General features: G+C 38.4%; 1 protein-coding gene across 1 annotated transcript; it reads right to left on the bottom strand.

The window, feature by feature from the left end:
- Window positions 1–10,227: 10,227 nt before the first annotated feature.
- On the bottom strand, window positions 10,228–16,707 carry LOC108787101 (keratin, type I cytoskeletal 42-like). Its single transcript, XM_018556557.1, has 7 exons — window positions 16,516–16,707; window positions 14,401–14,483; window positions 14,157–14,313; window positions 12,901–13,062; window positions 12,493–12,618; window positions 12,140–12,353; window positions 10,228–10,295 (listed from the first exon to the last, which is right to left on the bottom strand). Exons 1-7 carry the CDS (start codon window positions 16,684–16,686, stop codon window positions 10,228–10,230), a joined length of 981 nt encoding a protein of 326 aa, XP_018412059.1. The 5' UTR covers window positions 16,687–16,707.
- Window positions 16,708–17,921: the final 1,214 nt, after the last annotated feature.

Genomic DNA, 17,921 nt, shown 5'->3' with positions numbered 1-17,921 from the left:
GTACAAAGTGAGGGGAATTTCTAAGTCTTCCCTACTCTTCCCTATCTAGAAGTAAAAAAACACATTTTCTGGACAGAGCACTGGGTTTACAAAGTCAGTTAGTGCACACAAAGTGAATTTATATTATTTTGCGGATATCAAGGAATATATCTAAATGCAAAGTTTTTGTGCCCAAAGTTCAGCTTTAACCTTCTCCAGCATAGATGTGGTTAAAGCGACAAACATATACATTTACAAGCAATCATTTGTAACTGGAAAAGCATAATTTTTGAATGAAAATTACATGCTTGGTAAACGGTAATATTTTTATTAGCTTTCACATGTATTATTATACCAGTGCTCCTTATTTTATAAGCTTCCCTCTAAAATTACACTGTCTGTTGTTTCAGGCGGAGTAGCAAACAGAGAGACAGGAGCCAATTAGCATGACAGACGATAACCAGATCTGTAATTAATGACCAATATATAATATATTTCCTTGGGCTTTAAATGTTTTTTTTCTTTTTGCATTAAATAACCATTTACTTAATTTGTAACCTATTATTGAAGGCAAGACTGTTGGTGCATTTCTTTGAAATTCAATAAAGCTGATACGTCATTGTTTCAAATGTAGTTAAATTTCTCAGCGTTATAGTGAATCAGGCTATTTTGTCTCTGAGATCTGAGTGCTGGTGGATGTTTTATCATCTGACAAGGTAAGGATTGCTTTTTAGGGATTCATTTAGCATTAGGAATTGAGTTCAGATTAGGTTTAAAGGCAAAGGACATCTGCATTAAGAAGATCTCCAAAAACACTCACCAGTTTTCAAGATAATACAACAATTAAAGATATTCTATATTAAAAAACTAAATAGAATACTTACTATAACACATACAACTATTTAAAGTATATCTGGTATTGTAGAAAGTGACATGGTAGCAACGTAGGAGCACAATTGTATAGGTTTAAAACCACTTTTAATCAAAACCACTTTTGAAATTCACATTTACATGTTAAAGAGATTTTAGTGGTTGGGTTGAGATCTACTTTAAACCCACATGCATCCACACAAAACTTCCCTGACAAAAAATATAACAATTATATAAATGGTATTACCAGAAATAATGTATGGGCCTTACTATAAGGGAGATAGAGGTTCATTATTCAAGTATTCAACAAATACATAGAAATTAAATTAAACAGTAGAAATGCAACCACCATGTGATAAGTAGTACTATAAAAAGCGTCACTAGTCTGAGTAGAAGACACCTCTAATATAATTATATTTATTTATATATCTGTATATAAAAATGATTTTAAAACAGGTCCCTCGTTGCCATTTTTATGCAATTTTAAAATTCTGATACAGACAGATACAAAATAAAGATCTATAAAGAGCCCCAGAGGTCATAATATCTGTAATCAGAGGTGTTCCTTGTGATCAGATGTGGCACCTGAATTCTTTCCTATTTTACTGATCTTTTAGTAGTTTATGTATAGATCAAATACCTTTCAAATCTGGGATTTTTCCCAATAGGACCTATCAAGAGCTTATATCAGGTTATACCATTTATATAATTGTTATATATTATATTTTTGTGCCTTGCCTTGATATTAGATCTACATGCAGAGTTTTGAAGTGGGCCATATATTAACTTACAAGGCTGTATCAATAAAGTCCTCCCACTCAAACAGTATAATCTTTCAAGAATCTGTATATTGCAATGATGTCATCAGTCAGCTGTAGGCAGTTCTGTTAGACCGACAAACTGATGAGCCTTTACATATATACAAGAAATGCAACTTCAAGCTAACCTGGTTTAGGTCCATTTATCCACCAAGTCTTAGTTTGAAAATCCCTGATGAAGGGGCAGTGGGTAATCAGGTAAGCCCTTGAAACACATTAACTGCTGGCTTAACCCATTGTAACCAATAAAAATAAACGTTCATCTATATCTATGGCAGGTTGGTAATAGGTTGGTAATGTGTGGATAATAGGGGGACGAGGCAGTGGGGCTGCCCTGAATGAGACCTCTTGGAAGCATTGGTTGTTGAATATATCTATGGCATTCCCTTTTTCTCCTCTTTGCTTTTTGTTGGTGCTCCAAAGAGCTATCCAGGCCTATCAATCTATAGAGAGCTGCCTCTATGTCAAAATGAAACACCAATTTACATTACGGTCCAGCAGACATCTATACTTCTTCAGTTGCCTCTCTCCTCTCCCCCAGTGATTAGATTGTACATTGCAACCATGAACTTGTGAGCCTCTTCAACTTTCACACCTGTACACCCCCTATAGAATATTCTTTTCAGCTCAGCCATGGGCGTCTTGAATCAGCTAGGAGTGTGTCGGTACTTATGATACCAAAGTAATACATATATCATTCTTTGGGGGGGGGGGAAACTTTCCTTTGGAGTGTTGCCTTTCCAAAAAGTATATTCCATATATTTCAAAGACAAATATTAAACCAATATTCTGTGATTTGTCCTGTTTACAAGGATACTAAAATGTTGTTCTGGTACAAAACATGATAAAGTTGGTTACAAATGAAATAAAGTTTTCCTTTGAAAAAAAGAAACTGTATTTTTTAACGCAATGCTACAAAAGTGAACAAAACCAGAAATTAAACCTTTTTGTATAAAAATTGCAAATCTGGGGAAAGTCAAAGCAGGTTCCTGGACAAATCTCCTTTATCATGCACTTATTTTTGGCTTGACAAAGAATGTGATTGTCTGCAATGTGTAACAATGCTATATAACGTTGTTGTTTATAACAGTTGTTGAATAAAGTGCTGAATTTTATCTAGCAGTGGAATAGACTTTCTATTTTTCTCCAACATTGTGAAAAGTGGATGATCAACATAGTAAATAAATTACAAAATAAACTACTAAATTACAAAATTTGTTGTAGGTGTAGTTCTTTACCTGGTATAGCGGGTTTCAAAATGAAAAATAGACCTTTTTAAATTTTAAATCCTGATTTTCCAGAGAAAAAAACGGTTTTCGCTTGACATACACTTTAACAAAACGGCAATAAAATCTATTTTAAAAAATACATTTTTTGTTGATGGATGTAAAGGGATGCGCAATATGTATGTAACTCAGTATTAATACTTTTATCATCTTTGATATGTGTTAAAATTTGAAAATAAAATAAAATTTTATTGAAAAAAAAACAAAAAACATTTTCACACCTTTATGAAGAATTCTTGACCAGCCACAGTGCTTGGCAGCAGTAGACTTTAGAAAAAAACCAATCTGATCTTTTATTGCCAAAGCAAACCCTTGAACATCTTTCATCTGACTGCATCTAAGCTTTAGTAATGTCATATGTCATTAATCACACAAACTGTACACTGTAACTTTGTCACAAGTCATAGAATAATAGGCTGCAGCAGTCAGCTGCGTGAGATGTGTACATTAGGGATGCACCAATACCGTTTTTTCAGTATCGAGTACGAGTACCAATAGTTTGCTTTCGGTACTCGCCGATACAGAGTACCGATACCGGTGCTTCCACTGACATGGAGCCAACTTCCCGGGCAATCAGCAAGCCGGATGACGGGTAATGACACGCCGTCCAGCTTCCTGATTGCCCGGCCCGATGCTGATTGGAAAACCAGCTTCCCAGCCAATCAGCATCAAACCGGCTTCCTGGCCAATCAGGAAGCCGGGCGGTGACTAATGACCCATCTCCTGGCTTCCTGATTACCCGGGAGGCAGGTCATTACTCGCCACCTGGCTTCCTGGTTGGCCGGGAAGCCGGCTTGATGCTGATTGGCTGGGAAGCCGGCTTCCCAGTCAATCAGCATGGAGCCGACCATAAAGCATGGAGCTAGCTTTCCGGGCAATCGGGTTCCAGGCGGCGAGTCATTACCTTCCGTCCAGCTTCCTGATTGCCTGGAAAGCCAGTTCCATGTTCCCCTATAGCACTGCTAGTCAGACGAAATGTTCCTTTGACCGGAAGTTCCAGTATCGGGAAAGGTATCGGAGCATTTTGGCAGGTACGAGTACTCGCCCAAATACTCGGTATCGGTACATCCTTAGTGTACATATGTCTAATGTGCAGAAAACAGGATTTTAATTTTTCTCTCATTTATGACCCAGAATCTTATTGCAGGAAGTGAATGTGACCCCTGGGGATACCTAAAAAAAGATGGTGCTGCCCTTTCCCTGAAAGAGAAGCAGGTGATGCCGTCGTCAGGGGACGTAATATGATGTACCTGTGCTAAATAAGTGATAATAAAGTGGAGTAGTAATCAACATCACTAAGTGTTACACTTACATTAGTGTTACAGAACTTTCCATTGCTCAGCATACAATATTAAAAACTTTTCTGACACTGTTGACTTTTGGTTTGCTTTTAAATATGCATTTACATACCATCCATCATTTTGAAATATATCTATAGAGCAGGGTTAGTGAATTAATATTCAATGAGATCCGGTGAGCTAAATGTTAATCGAGCCAAGGTCCGAACAAATCAGCCACTTTAGTCTGTTTCTAGACCGTGGTCCACCAATTTGGCTTCACTACAATGCCCAACTGCTGGTGTGTGTTCCCAAACACAGTGCTGATGCACTGATCCTGGCATATCACAAATTTTTTGCTAGAACATTCCATTAAGTTCTATGGGCACATGCAGTGTGATGTGGTTGTCCCATGCCGTGGCTGGCTTTACTGAAAAAAAGTACAGCATCCATCACGGTGCCCCTTACATCAGCTGTCCCCATCAGACTGCCCCCTTACATTGCTTGCCCCATCACAGTGCCCCTTTACATCATTTGTTCTCATCAAAGTGCCCTCTTACATTGCTTATAAGCATGCCCCTTTATGTTTGTTTAATGTAAGTGGGCACTCTGACGGGGCAACTAATGTAAGCAAGCACTCAGGTAGGGGCAACTAATAATTAGTTGTACTCATCAGAGTGCCCCCTTACATTGGTTGTCCCCATCAGCGTGCACCATTAACACCAATGCAGTGCGATTAGTGTACACTATCATTCAACGCACCTATCAAGCGTTACAGTGCGTCAGGTGCATTGCATTGCCATGGCCTCCTAAACGCACAACACAATGTACAGCAATACTGTCCATTGCAGTGCGAGGCTGTTAAATAATTTAAAAAAAAGCAGTGCATGTGGTGCGCATAAATTGCACAGAAGAATGCAATTAATGCATAACATTGGTATGAATGGGCCCTCAGAGTGCCCCTTTATTATACTGTCCTCACATTACGTCTTGGTACTGCTGGGAGGCGGAGTCAGAGCAGGGAGCCAGGAATCAGAAATGGTTATGGACCCCTTAAGAGGAGGGAAAATACTGTTCTGTCCTCCTTCAGTGCTCGGCAGGGAACACAGGAGGAGGACACTGGCCAGCTGCTTGGTATGGATACAGACCAAGCAGCTGGTCCATCCGGACCGTGGTCTGCCATTTATTTATTATTGGTATTGATATAGCGCCAACAAGTTATGCAGCGCTTCACATATTTGCATATTCACATGAATCCCTGCCCTCAAGGAGCTTACAGTCTAAGGTCCCTATCTTACATGCATACAAACAAGGCTGATTTAGAAAGAAGACAATGAACGTTCCATCATGTCTTTGGAGTGTGGGAGGAAACCCACACAAGCACAGGCAGAAACTCCTTGCAGATAGTGTCCTTACTGGGATTTAAACCAGGGACCTTTTGCCTCAAGGCAGAAGTGCTAACCACTATGCCACCCATTTACCTTTGGAAGAATTAAGTTAAACTTTTTAAGCAATGTAAAGTTGAAAAGTTTTATTTTAAACTAACTGCTGCATAGTGTAGCTACAATGTGTAGGTGGTTGGAGGCAGCTTTTCCCCCTGATCCTCCCCATCCACACACTACTGAGTTCAGATAAGCTGGCGACTTCCTCCACTAGTCAGCAGTTCTACATTACTCTTTGATTAACTATCAGCCTAGGTGTACTGTTTATGTGCCCTAATGGAGAAGCAATCTCCCTGCAGGCTTGCAAGAATGAGAGAAAACCTGCACATAAGCAGTATGCTATGACTTCGAGCTCATAAAAGGGGAATAGAGAATCAGCAACACCAAAGTAGGCCACGGCCTCTGGAGATGGTCACCAGTTGATCTGAAGTCAAAAGTGTAGGGTATATATGGCATGGTAGGACGAAGCAAGGCAATTGGTCCCAACATGATTAAATGGTTTGTTATCTTTAAATCAAAGAGTAGCTAATGTCATATCAAATACATACTAGATATCATGAACCCCCAAAAGCCAATTGTAGGTGGCAATCTCCAGATGGGTCTTCTGGTCCATCAGGATCTGTATACATGCAGGGTCGGATTTTCTCTCCCTCCTGCCCCAAGGCCAGGTTCCTCAATGTGCCCCCCCCTCTCCCCAATTGAGAATAGCAACCAGATGGCAGGGTTAGTTTTTTTTTTTATGTTTCTCTATTTTTTTTACTTTTTCTATCACCTTTTTTATTTTTTTACTTTTTAAATGTATTATTTATCTTATCATCCTTTACTTTTTTATTTCTTTATTTATAATGTTTTTTTCTTATAATTTTTTACTTTTTATTCAGCTTTTTATATTTTTAATTTAATTACTCTTTCTATTTAGATCTGCATTTCCACATTGACGCTGGCACCCAGTTGCACTTTCAGAGAGTTGACTATCTTTAAATAAAACAATTTATGAACCCATAGTATGGTATGAGGACACTCGATTGCGGTACAAGCCAAGATCTCAGATAACCTCATACTATCTGTAAGGGCCATTGTATATTTCTAAATTTATTGTAAAGTTCTAGCTGCTTACTGAACCTTACATGGAGAAACAATGATCTCTCAGATATTTTAAAACAGTTTGTCATACTAACACAGGTCATTGTGAACTTTGTCAACAGTTTGCAACTTTCTTAGCAGCACTCTGCTGGAACAACCCTGAGAACGGAGTAGACTGTTCGTCAGAAACAAGTTGGCTACTGTGAAAAAAACTTTGAAAGTCTTATCATCTGTCTCCTGACTTTGGGTCAGTGAGCTGTGGTCAGCTACCCTGAAGAGTGCATTCCAACAAATGTTCTTCACTTTACCAACTTGCACTAAAGATATTCATTGCAGTCACCCAGATTGACCTTTGGTATTGTAGATCATATAATCTCATAAAAAATAATAAAAAATCTCCACCTCCTCATGGCTCCTCTTCATCTGCTGCAGTTATCGATGTCATCGATAATTATGCTTTCCATTGACCAAAACAAAAATCCCTGAAGTGTGAAAACACACATTATGCATGCAAAGATACACAAAAAAGCTTCAAAATCACCAAAAAACTAAACAAAAACTGTGAATGGGGGCTTATTATTATGACCATGACATACCATTTACCAGTGGTGGTCCTCAAGTTTCGCCCCTGACACCACCAGCATGCTCCACATGATATTTAGTGAATGCAATGCTGCAGAAAGTTGTCATAGGTGAAGACATGTAACAGAAGATGGTCAGAGACCGCAAACATGCTATAGGTGTAGTTAGAGCATGGGGACAAGCTTCAGGAGACAGTCCCAGCCTGAAGACACATTATATGAGGCTACTAAATTCACTTCTCCTATAGCCCCTTTACAAGCCAATGCTTTCTTTTTTTCATTTTTGCTCCCTATAGCCCTCTTAATATGTATTTGTGAAACATTTAATAGTTCTCTTAACAAGATCCATGATAAAAGATCTATGTTAAAAAAAACAAAAAAACATAAAAATAGAATAGGGATGAGCAGCACAGAACAAAAGGAAGAATGTGTAAAAGAAATAAACCAAACCATTACCTGCTGGGATCCATTCTTACACTGGCCTGAGTAAACAACAAAAGAGGCTACTGTCTGCCAAGGGCTCCAAGGGCCAAAGTGCCAAGGCCAGTTTGGGCACCAAGGTCATATTGGTAAACAGTCCCTTCTGCCTCCCTCCCCCTCTGCTGCAGCGATCTAACATCCCTGAGTCATCACATTCTATACACAGTATATAAGATGTGAGGAAGCTAAGGGACATACCATCGCTGCAGCAGGAGGAGGAGAGGCTAGAAGGAGCATTGTCACAGCCGGCTGGCTTGTAGGATTGAGTATAACTGTTATTTTTGACACTAGGCAAAAACGAGCACTTAACCCTTGCAGTGTGCGGGTGGTCCCACTACAAGGGTTCATAAAATTCATAACCCAGAGTTTTTTCCTTTAATTCATAAAAACAGGAAAATTTCAACAGCAATATAGTCTTCTTTTTCTGTGCGGCCATTTAAAACTTCTGCCCACAATGTTAAGCTACACTGGCTAACCCACTAGGGGAGGAGAACAGTGACATCCCCCTAAAGGGGAAAACCCGATGAGCAGAAGGCTACAATTCACCAGTTCACCCTGTGCTTCCCACATTAAGGACCAACAATAGATGAAGCTGTTCACTCTCTGCTAATCCCCTCTGCTACTTCTCTTTGCTATATACTGTATATATATATATATATACAAGGGTCAATCAAAAAGCAATGCCTTAATTTCTGTAATTTGAGATCTACTAGAGTGACTGTGAATGTTCATGTACCATGTGATAAAGTTGCCCTTACCCCACTAATGCATGCTTTTCTTTTTCAGATTGAGTGATTAGAACCATGGATCTGTGGCTAAAACAACGAGCGGTAATTGAATTTCTGGTGAAAGAGGATTGGCACCTAAGGAAATCCAATTTCAGCTAAAGAATGTTTATGGGGACTACGTAGTGGACATCACCAATGTGCGGCATTGGGTGAAGAAGTTTCAAGAAGGAAAAATGGATATTCCACTACAAACATTCTTTAGCCGATTGTGGATTTGAACAAATGTCATGATGGACAAATGACGCAACCAACTATCATAGTAGATTCTGAGTCTTGGTACAGCCTTCAATCTTGCTGCCCTAGGCACTGCCCTGCGGGTGCCTTGTGGTAATACAGCCCTTTCAAACCTATACATTTGCATTCTATGTAGATTTGTTTTTATCTTGGCAAAGAAAAATATCTCTGCATCATCAATAATACAAACACAGCTTGTTGCATGTACAATATAGGATTTGTTTTATTGAAAATTGAGTAGGCGACAAAGACAAGAGTTTCATGATCAAAATTCACCAGATTACTTCAGTAGTACACCTTAATATGTATAGTCAGAATAATCCTAAAACAATCTACATAACAAGAATCTAGGGCTCAGGGTATCCACCACATAAAAAATATGCATATTGCATGCTAATACTCCATTATTATACGCAGACGTAGACAATACCAACAAAAATGATATTACAATGATTAGAATGGATGAAAGAAACTTGTTCTGGATTATGATAATAAATTACCCTGAAGCATAAAGTGACAAACAAGAGTTCCACTTGATTAAGCATGCTTTTATGTATGCATTTATGTACTATTCACTATCTAATCATTGTACTTTGCACAATTAATTCAGAATTACTGATTATGTACTATAAGGGCTCATTCGCACTCACGCTTTATTGTGCATTGTGACACACTGTGTTACTGCAGCTCATTTCTTTTGAATGGGCCCTCAAAGCTGGAAAAATCGCATGTGCTCTATTTTCCTGCAGCAAACCACAGTGCACATAGTGCTCACCAAATAATGGTGTGCAGTGGTGTGCTCTAAAGCAGTTTCCTCCTGTACATACATTGGGGTGCCATCCAAAATGAATGAAGTTTTGAATAGAACCCCAAAGGAGTTATGAAACTATGCTGGAATGTTAACATTTGTAAAATATTGCTCATTATTGTAACACAATAGTCTGAATGAGCCCTAAAGGTTTTAAAAGTGCTCCAAGAAGACAGGAATAAAATGTAGTATTTTGCGCTCAAGCACAATGCAGTCCCCGAAAATATTGTTCAGTAGACTATCTTCAATCAATATGGGTCTTTTTAAGTGTTCAACGGCCAGAACTCCATAGCTCCTATAACGCGTAGGTCAACGTGTTGAAATTGAGTGATAAACTGAGTGATAGTTTACCACCAACCTATAGAGATGAACATGTCTCTAATCCAAAACCTTGCATAATTTCAGTTGTGTCTACTGGGTATGGATCTGGGTGGATCTTGTTCATGTCCCATGCCAAGTTTTGCCTAGGTAAAGCAGATCCCAGTGGCCACATAAGAAAACAAATAGAGACACCAAAAAGACTTCTAGAGATAGAGTGATACTCTCATACACATGGTTTCTCCAGAAGAGTCAAAAACACATTAGCATACACTCTGGTGGTGATTACTGTGGCTAGTCCCATGGTGAGCTTTCATTGAGTGGTGAGATCCTGAAAGTAGAAGATAAGATATTTAAATGTATTTGAAATCTAGGTCACATTATAAGGGACTGCAAATTGTCTATGTTTCTCATATATTTCCACTACATTCCAATTAATATTGTTATTGTTATATAATTAGTCAGAATTACACATGTCCACTGGGGTAAAAAAAGACATAAAAAAATTAAACATATCCTCGGGGGCCCTGAGCCTGCACCAGTATCCCCCTCCCAGCAACAGCCAGAAAGGAAGAGGATATATTAAAAAACATATTATGTGTGGTCCAAATTCCTTTGTGACCCCTAGAAAATCAGATTTAGTGAGGATTTTTCACCCCGGGTTCCTCCTGAGAAAGGTTCCACAAGCAATGGAGAATTGATCTCCCTCTTCTGATGGTGTATGCATAATTCCAGCACCAACATTACTTGGCAAAGCCAGTGGAGAGGCATCACTGAAGCCTCTCTTCTCTTATATAAGTAACCACTGACACCAATAATCTCTTTAAAATGTATGTCTAGTCAAATGCTTTTTTGGGCATTTTCCCACTGACTGCCAACTAACTACTTAGAGGGTCCTTCCCATTGACCACCAATGTATAAGGGTGACATTTTGACTGGAAACCAACATCAGGGACATTTTTACACTGATCACCAATGCAAGGGGCACAACACTGACTAAAAGTGTACGAAGACCCTTCTCCATTGACTCTAGATATGACATATTGTGTAATAATTTTTATTATCATATCTACAAGGTACTGATTATGCTTATTGACCAAGATTAGATATACTGAAACCTGAAATGTATTTATTTAAAAAAAAAGTGGAGAAAGTCTGGATAAAAAAGTAGAAAACACTGTCTTGAACAAATATTCTACTATGTGCAAGACTATGTACGGTATTTGAAAATGTTTTGTAGTTTTATAAAAGCACCCAACCCTTTTTTTGAAAGAGTCTACAGCTAGAATCGTTCCTGGACCAAGGCCTGACATTTGCAAATGGTAGAGAGGGAAACAGCCAGGTTGCTATTGAAGCAGTCATAATATTGCCTCTCTGAACACTGTTTGCCCTAAAAATCACAGTATACAATGCAACTATGTTGGAACCCAGAAAAACCTCTTATAACTACATTGAAAAATAAAAGTATATAAAATTGAAATCCTACCTCACAGCATGGATTAAACACCCTATGTATAAAACATGACGATTTTGGATATTTTCATGTATATCGTGCACACTATTCTCTATGTACCTGTAATCATACTTGTCATATCTTTTTGGTTGCTTATTATTTATTGTTTGCTGTCTTGTAATCTTTTTTGTTGACAAAAAAAACCTAATAAAATATTTGAAACAAAAAAAAAAGTATATAGAGTATTACTGCTAAAAGTGGAATGCCATTTTGATGGAGATAAAGGATTTGCTACAGGGTGCCAATAGACATAGCCCTGCCCATAATGCTGCGGTGTCTAAATACCACTAATGCTTATCCAATAGTTTGAATTTGTCTCATATTTTACATTCTGCACATTTACTAACAGTTCATGCACTGCCATTTAAGTCAATATAAGTATACGTACCATCACTGCCTCCTAGAAATGTATGACTTGAAGTGCTAAAAATGAAATAACACAGTAGAGATTAATGTCCTAAGCTAATATCTGTATTTTGGTGTTCTAAACCTAATCTGATTGCTGATAAAATATTATATCAAATACAGTACATTCAGATATAAGCATTATTTCTTTCCTTTTTAAGATATAAGGTGAATAGGTATTGCTATAAACTGAGGCCTGCATATATGACAGAATATTTGTTTAGTTGCTTGTCTTGTATGAAATACATATTGGATACCATGACCGTCCAATAGGCGTTTATAGGTGGCGATCTCCATCTCCAGGTGTGTCTTTTGGTCCATTAGGATCCTGTATTCCTGGTTCTGACGTTCCAGGTCAGAGCGGATCTGGGCCAGCTGGGACTCTACACTGTTGATCAAACATTGTAACTGGGCAAGTTTGGCTCCAAATGTGGCTTCTGTCTCTGCCAAGGTGTTCTCCAGAGCAGATGTCTGTGAAAGAAAAGAGAAACATTGAACACAAAATAACAAGTAATTACAATATATAAGTACATAGTGATAGTTTTGCAAAGGAAGTGAAGCAACTTGACCTTGATACCAACCTTATTAGTTGGCTGGTAATAATACTTACCATGCTCAGCTGGCTCTGCAGTTCGATCTCCAGGGTTTGGACGGTGCGATTCAAGTCAATAACTTCGGTCTGTACAGATTGGAGTTGTTCAGAACCAGAAGCAACATCACGATTCAGTTCCTCAGTCTATATGAATAGAAAGCTGGTTAGAGACACCTAGCCTTTAATATAGGGAGTATGAGTGCTATGTAGCTTTGGGATGGTGCTGGAAGGCTATTAAACAAAAGAATTGAAAAGCTCACATTTTTCAGCACCCTGACTTGTCTACAATGTAAAAAAACAAATGTACAATTATTATTAAAGCCAATCATGTTCTTTTTAACTGTTTTTAATAGTACAAAATCATAACATAATAGTGCCTAGTGAACATTCTATTTTTATATCCGGTTTAGAACACAAAAGACTTACCCTTTGTTGGAAAATAGTTTCCACCTCTCTCAGATTCTGTTCCATTAGGTTCTCATACTGCTCTCTGATTTCAGACAAGGTTCTATTCAGATCAGCCGATGGAGCAGCATTCATTTCCACACTGACCCTGGCACCCAGCTGAGCTTGCAAAGCATTGACTTCCTGTCAATAAAAATTTTGGAAATCAGTAGTATAACGGGGGATGCATTTTTGACGATCTGCTTAATGCGTTCTTTAGGGTCTGTGTTGACAGGCTATCGGCTTGTGTCGAATGACAAATGTAGCATGCTTTTAGGTGTACTTTGGATTGGTTTGAGACAGTTGTAAGATCATTTAAGTTCCATGGCAAGTGTATTTGAACTGCAGTTGACCTCCTTTTAACCTGCATTTGACCTCCTACTAATCTTCATCAACTTGCTCCAAGCCGGTCTTGCATTTCCGTTGACTTGTCTGAGAAAGAAGCCAGTTCTGAAATGAACGAAAGCCCTTCAACACAGGACTTTACTCTGATCTTCCCCTGTCATGCTTATTATCCCTCACATTGTTTTTTTAGAATGATTCCTAAAGTAGAGGTAAACCGAATCAGTAAAACTTCATATGGCCTTTAATATGCAAATTTAATTTTACATGTCATTTTAAGACTTACAGGGTTATTCACAAAAGGATGAAGAGTTTGGTGAAGGCAGGAGAAGTGAACAATCTAGGCCAACATAGTTGATTTGGAAAAATTATCCAATTCAGCTCACTTTTCAAATCAGCTATGTTGTCCTAGATTGTTCACTTCTCCTGCCTTCTCCAAACTCATCACCCTTTTGTGAATAACCCTTTTAGTCTGAGCTGACAACATTGCACAGACAAAATCTGTCTGGAATGGGGACAGATGAGCACAACCTAAATAATAATTCTAACTGCACCAAAGGTGGTGAACATATATCTGAGGCTCAATGCTCCTTTTTTGTTCTCAAATAAAAGATAATCTGGACAGAAGTTTACAACTGAAAGCAGCATCTTCAAATAGTTGTCTGCAGTGTGCAAGGACTGTTGTAATCCACTAACAATGTTCTTCTATGGATTAGGAGATTTATAAGGTGTAATTTTATAATTTTCAACAGATGTCTCTAGAAAGGCAGCATAAGCCTAAATTAAAAATTATTTCTGCTTTCTTACTACCTGCTCTGTATCAACACATTTTTAATTATTATTTTATTATAATATACATTTCTGGTTGAGCTTGAAAGGGATAGTAAGCTTCTCACCTCCTTATGGTTCCTCCTCATTTGCTGCAGTTCCTCCTGAAGCTTTCCTACTTGTGCCTGCAGATTACATATGTCCCGGTTCAGTTCTTCCAGGAGTATACGAAGTCCATTCACATCAGCCTCAACACTACATCTCAGCTGGCGTTCCATTTCATACCTGGTGACAAAAGGAAGACAAAGCAATGAATACTATTGCTTCAAAACAGTAATAAAGATGAGGAGCATGACATATAGAACGGCCTACTTGTTTCTGAAGTCATCTGCTGCCAGACGAGCATTGTCTATTTGTAATGTAATCCTTGCATTGTCCAAAGAAGTAGAGGAAATCTGTAAAACATATGTGGTAAATATTTACTGCAAATGATAAATTCATACATTGTATTAAACTGAACTTTGTTTTGTACCAGTTGAGGTGGTTTACTGCATATCTATTATGGATTGTTATTGTAACATCATTTTCAGTCTCTATTCTACATGCATTATACAGTATAAAGAGGCCCGTTACAAAACCATTGCTTTCAACATCAATATTCCTATAAGATTATGTATGCATTTATACTTTGTCTGTTATTTACCTGAAAAAGCTTTTCTTGTGTAGACATCCAAATGCCCTGAGACTGCTGCTGGGTGCCACCATCTTGGATATGATGACTGCAGTCCCAACAGACTCAGAGCTGTCACTCAAGTGACATTCTGAAGAAGTCCCCTTTGCTCCTTCCCCAGCAGCTACAAAAAAAGTTTATGTAGGGAAGGGCAGAGGAGTTTGGCGAGCACAGACAGTAATTAGACACTCCCAAGAGAGGACTATGAAGGTGGGCTCCTCCATACCAGGAAGTAACAGGTATATTTTTGATCCCCAGGATGCAATGCCAAAGCATGGAAGAGAAGGAAAGTAAGTACATGCTGTGAAGGGGGATTGTATACATCCTGTTGCTCTGTTTTATTAAAGAGTGGGTTTGATTATAGATATTATGATGAAGTCACATCCAACCTGTTGGACTGCAACAGATTGGATATTACCTATTGGAATGCAAAAAATAAATAAATGGAAAAGTCTAAGATTGGTGAAAACACAACCAGGAATCTTGGCAGGCTACATCAACACTTCCCAAGAAAACCTGTTGATCCTCCTTTGATATAACCTAGTATGCAAGTACCTCTATAACTGCATGCATCTGCTGACAATTTTATATATAACACAAGGAAGTGTGAAGTAGCTAGACTCTTGATTATCCCTATGCAGCTCTCCAAAGATAGCAAATTTGACTGTATATTTAAAGAAGCTAAGCCAAACTCTTTTCATATTGTAAATATGTGAGTATCTATAATGCTGTATATAATTAATACAATATTTGTGTAGATTTGGTTTTCATATTACAATAATTATTTCTGCAGTCAAAATAATTTCTTATCTCCTATATTACTTATGTAAATTAAATAATGTACTGTTGTTGCCACCATCTTGGATATGATGTCTGCAGGCTCAACAGACTTAGAGCTGTCACTCAAGTGACATTCTGAAGAACTCCCCTTTGCTCCTTCCCCAGCAGCTACAAAAAAGGTTATGTAGGGAAGGGAAGAGGAGTTTGGCAAGCACAGACAGTAATTAGGCACTCCCATAAGAGGACTATGAAGGAGGGCTCCTCCATACCGGAAAGTAACGGGTATATTTTTGACCTCCAGCATGGAATGCCAAAGCAGGGAAGAGAAGGAAAGTAAGGACATGCTGTGAAGGGGGATTACATAAATCCTGTTGCTTTGTTCTGAATGATCAAAGTGTAGGCTTGATTTAAAGGGTCAGTCTACTTAAATAATTATACTGATATTTGCAAATGCTAAAACATGTTTTGAGCTCTGCTATGAGTTCCCAGATCTGCACTTCTGATGAAAACATTATGATGAAATCACATCCAACCTGTTGGATTGCAACAGACTGGATATGACCTATTGTAATGCAAAAAAAATGGGAAAAGTCTAAGATTGGTGAAAACACAACCTGAAATTTTGACAGGCATACATTAACACTTCCCAAGAAAATGTATTGATCCCTCCTTTGATATAACCTAGCATGCAAATACCTCTAAAACTGCATGTGTCTGCTGACAACTTTATATATAACACAAGGAAATATGAAGTAGCTAGACTCTTGATTATCTCTATGCAGCTCTCCAAGGACAGCAAATTTGACTGGATATTTTAAAGAAGCTAAACAGTTTTTATCTTGTAAATATGTGGATATCTATAATGCTCTATATAATTAATACAACATGTGTGTAGATCTGGTGTTCATGTTGAAAAAATTATTTGTGCAGTCAAAATAATTTCTATATCACTTATGTAGAGGACATAATGTATTTACCTGGCCTTGAAGCTCTTGAATAATCCTGAAGAAGCTGCTGAAGTTGGGTAAAGCGCTGGGCTGATTCCTCTCATACCACTCCTGGATATTTCTCTCAAGCTGGGCATTCTCTTGCTCCAGAGAGCGGACTTTGTCCAAGTAGGAAGCCAAGCGATCATTCAGGTGCTGCATGGTTTCTTTCCTATTGACAGTGAACAAAGCATGATGGCTAAAATTGCTTCCACGGCCACTGCTGTGAGCGCTTCCATGAGCATGCTTGCAGATGGAGATTCCTTTACCTCCGGACCCTCCATGTACACTGGGAGCTCTATAGTGATTGCCATGATGGACTTCATGGGAACTTCCATGGTGGGTGGCATTGGAAGAATGATGAGAACTATGAGAACCTCCGCAATGGAATCTGTGGGAGCCTCCATGATGAATAGTATGTGAACCTCCATGAAGGGAGATGTGTGATCCTTCATGATGGGTAGCACGAGCTAAACCATGGTGGTGAGAAGAGTGGGATCCTCTATGATGGCTACTTGAGAATCCTCCATGACGAGCACCACAGTGGCTTGAGATCTTGGACAGATGGCTACCAATAAGGCAGTTTCCATGAGAGGATCCAGCAGAGGAGTGACCACCGTAACTCATGATGACACAGATCTAAGTGGTACAGTAGAGCTAAAGATAAATAGTACTTTTCTTGGTGGATGTTCTTCACAATATTTTCTCTGTCAATTCTGCTCTTTTATATATGGAAGACTGGGAGTGCCATAAAAGATTAATTGCTAATATTAATGTTTACAGTGTCTGACTCCTCATCTATCCAATGCTTTACATGCTTGGAATGTGGATTTAACATTAAACATTCGGTAATCTGCTTGGAAAACATTAGGCAACTGTAAAGCAACTTCAAAATAATTTATTGCTATCCAGCTCATTAGAAACTTTTGCCCACCCCACCCTAATGGTATAACAATAAAGGAAAAGATGATTGGCTTAGCTGAACACACCACAAACAAAACATTCAAAAATGCAATATAGTAATCATACACAATTAAAAACGTTAATCACATTATGCAAGTTGTTCTTAAAAATGGACACAAAGCATTCCATTTTTTTTTTTTAGTTTGAGGCCTGCAAATGTAACAACAGTGATAGAGTGTGAGATCCTACCTAAACAATATTTTCAGTGTGTATCTATTTAGGTAGTCCATGCAATTACCAGCTGATAAATGTTAATTATCTGTCATAATAGCTAGAAAAGTATATTCTTCCTCAGCATGTTGTATGGAATAGAGAAACTATTCCATACAACATGCTGAGGAAGAATATACTTTTTTTTGCAGGCAAACTGTGTTACAAAGAACAGTATACAACACCAAAGTAAAGAGCAACCAACCCCTCCCCCCCCCCCAAAA

This window comes from Nanorana parkeri, unplaced genomic scaffold, assembly GCF_000935625.1.
Source record: "Nanorana parkeri isolate BGI_ZX_2015 unplaced genomic scaffold, ASM93562v1 scaffold242, whole genome shotgun sequence".
Lineage (NCBI taxonomy): Eukaryota > Metazoa > Chordata > Amphibia > Anura > Dicroglossidae > Nanorana > Nanorana parkeri.
This window is presented reverse-complemented; position numbering and strand designations above follow the sequence as displayed.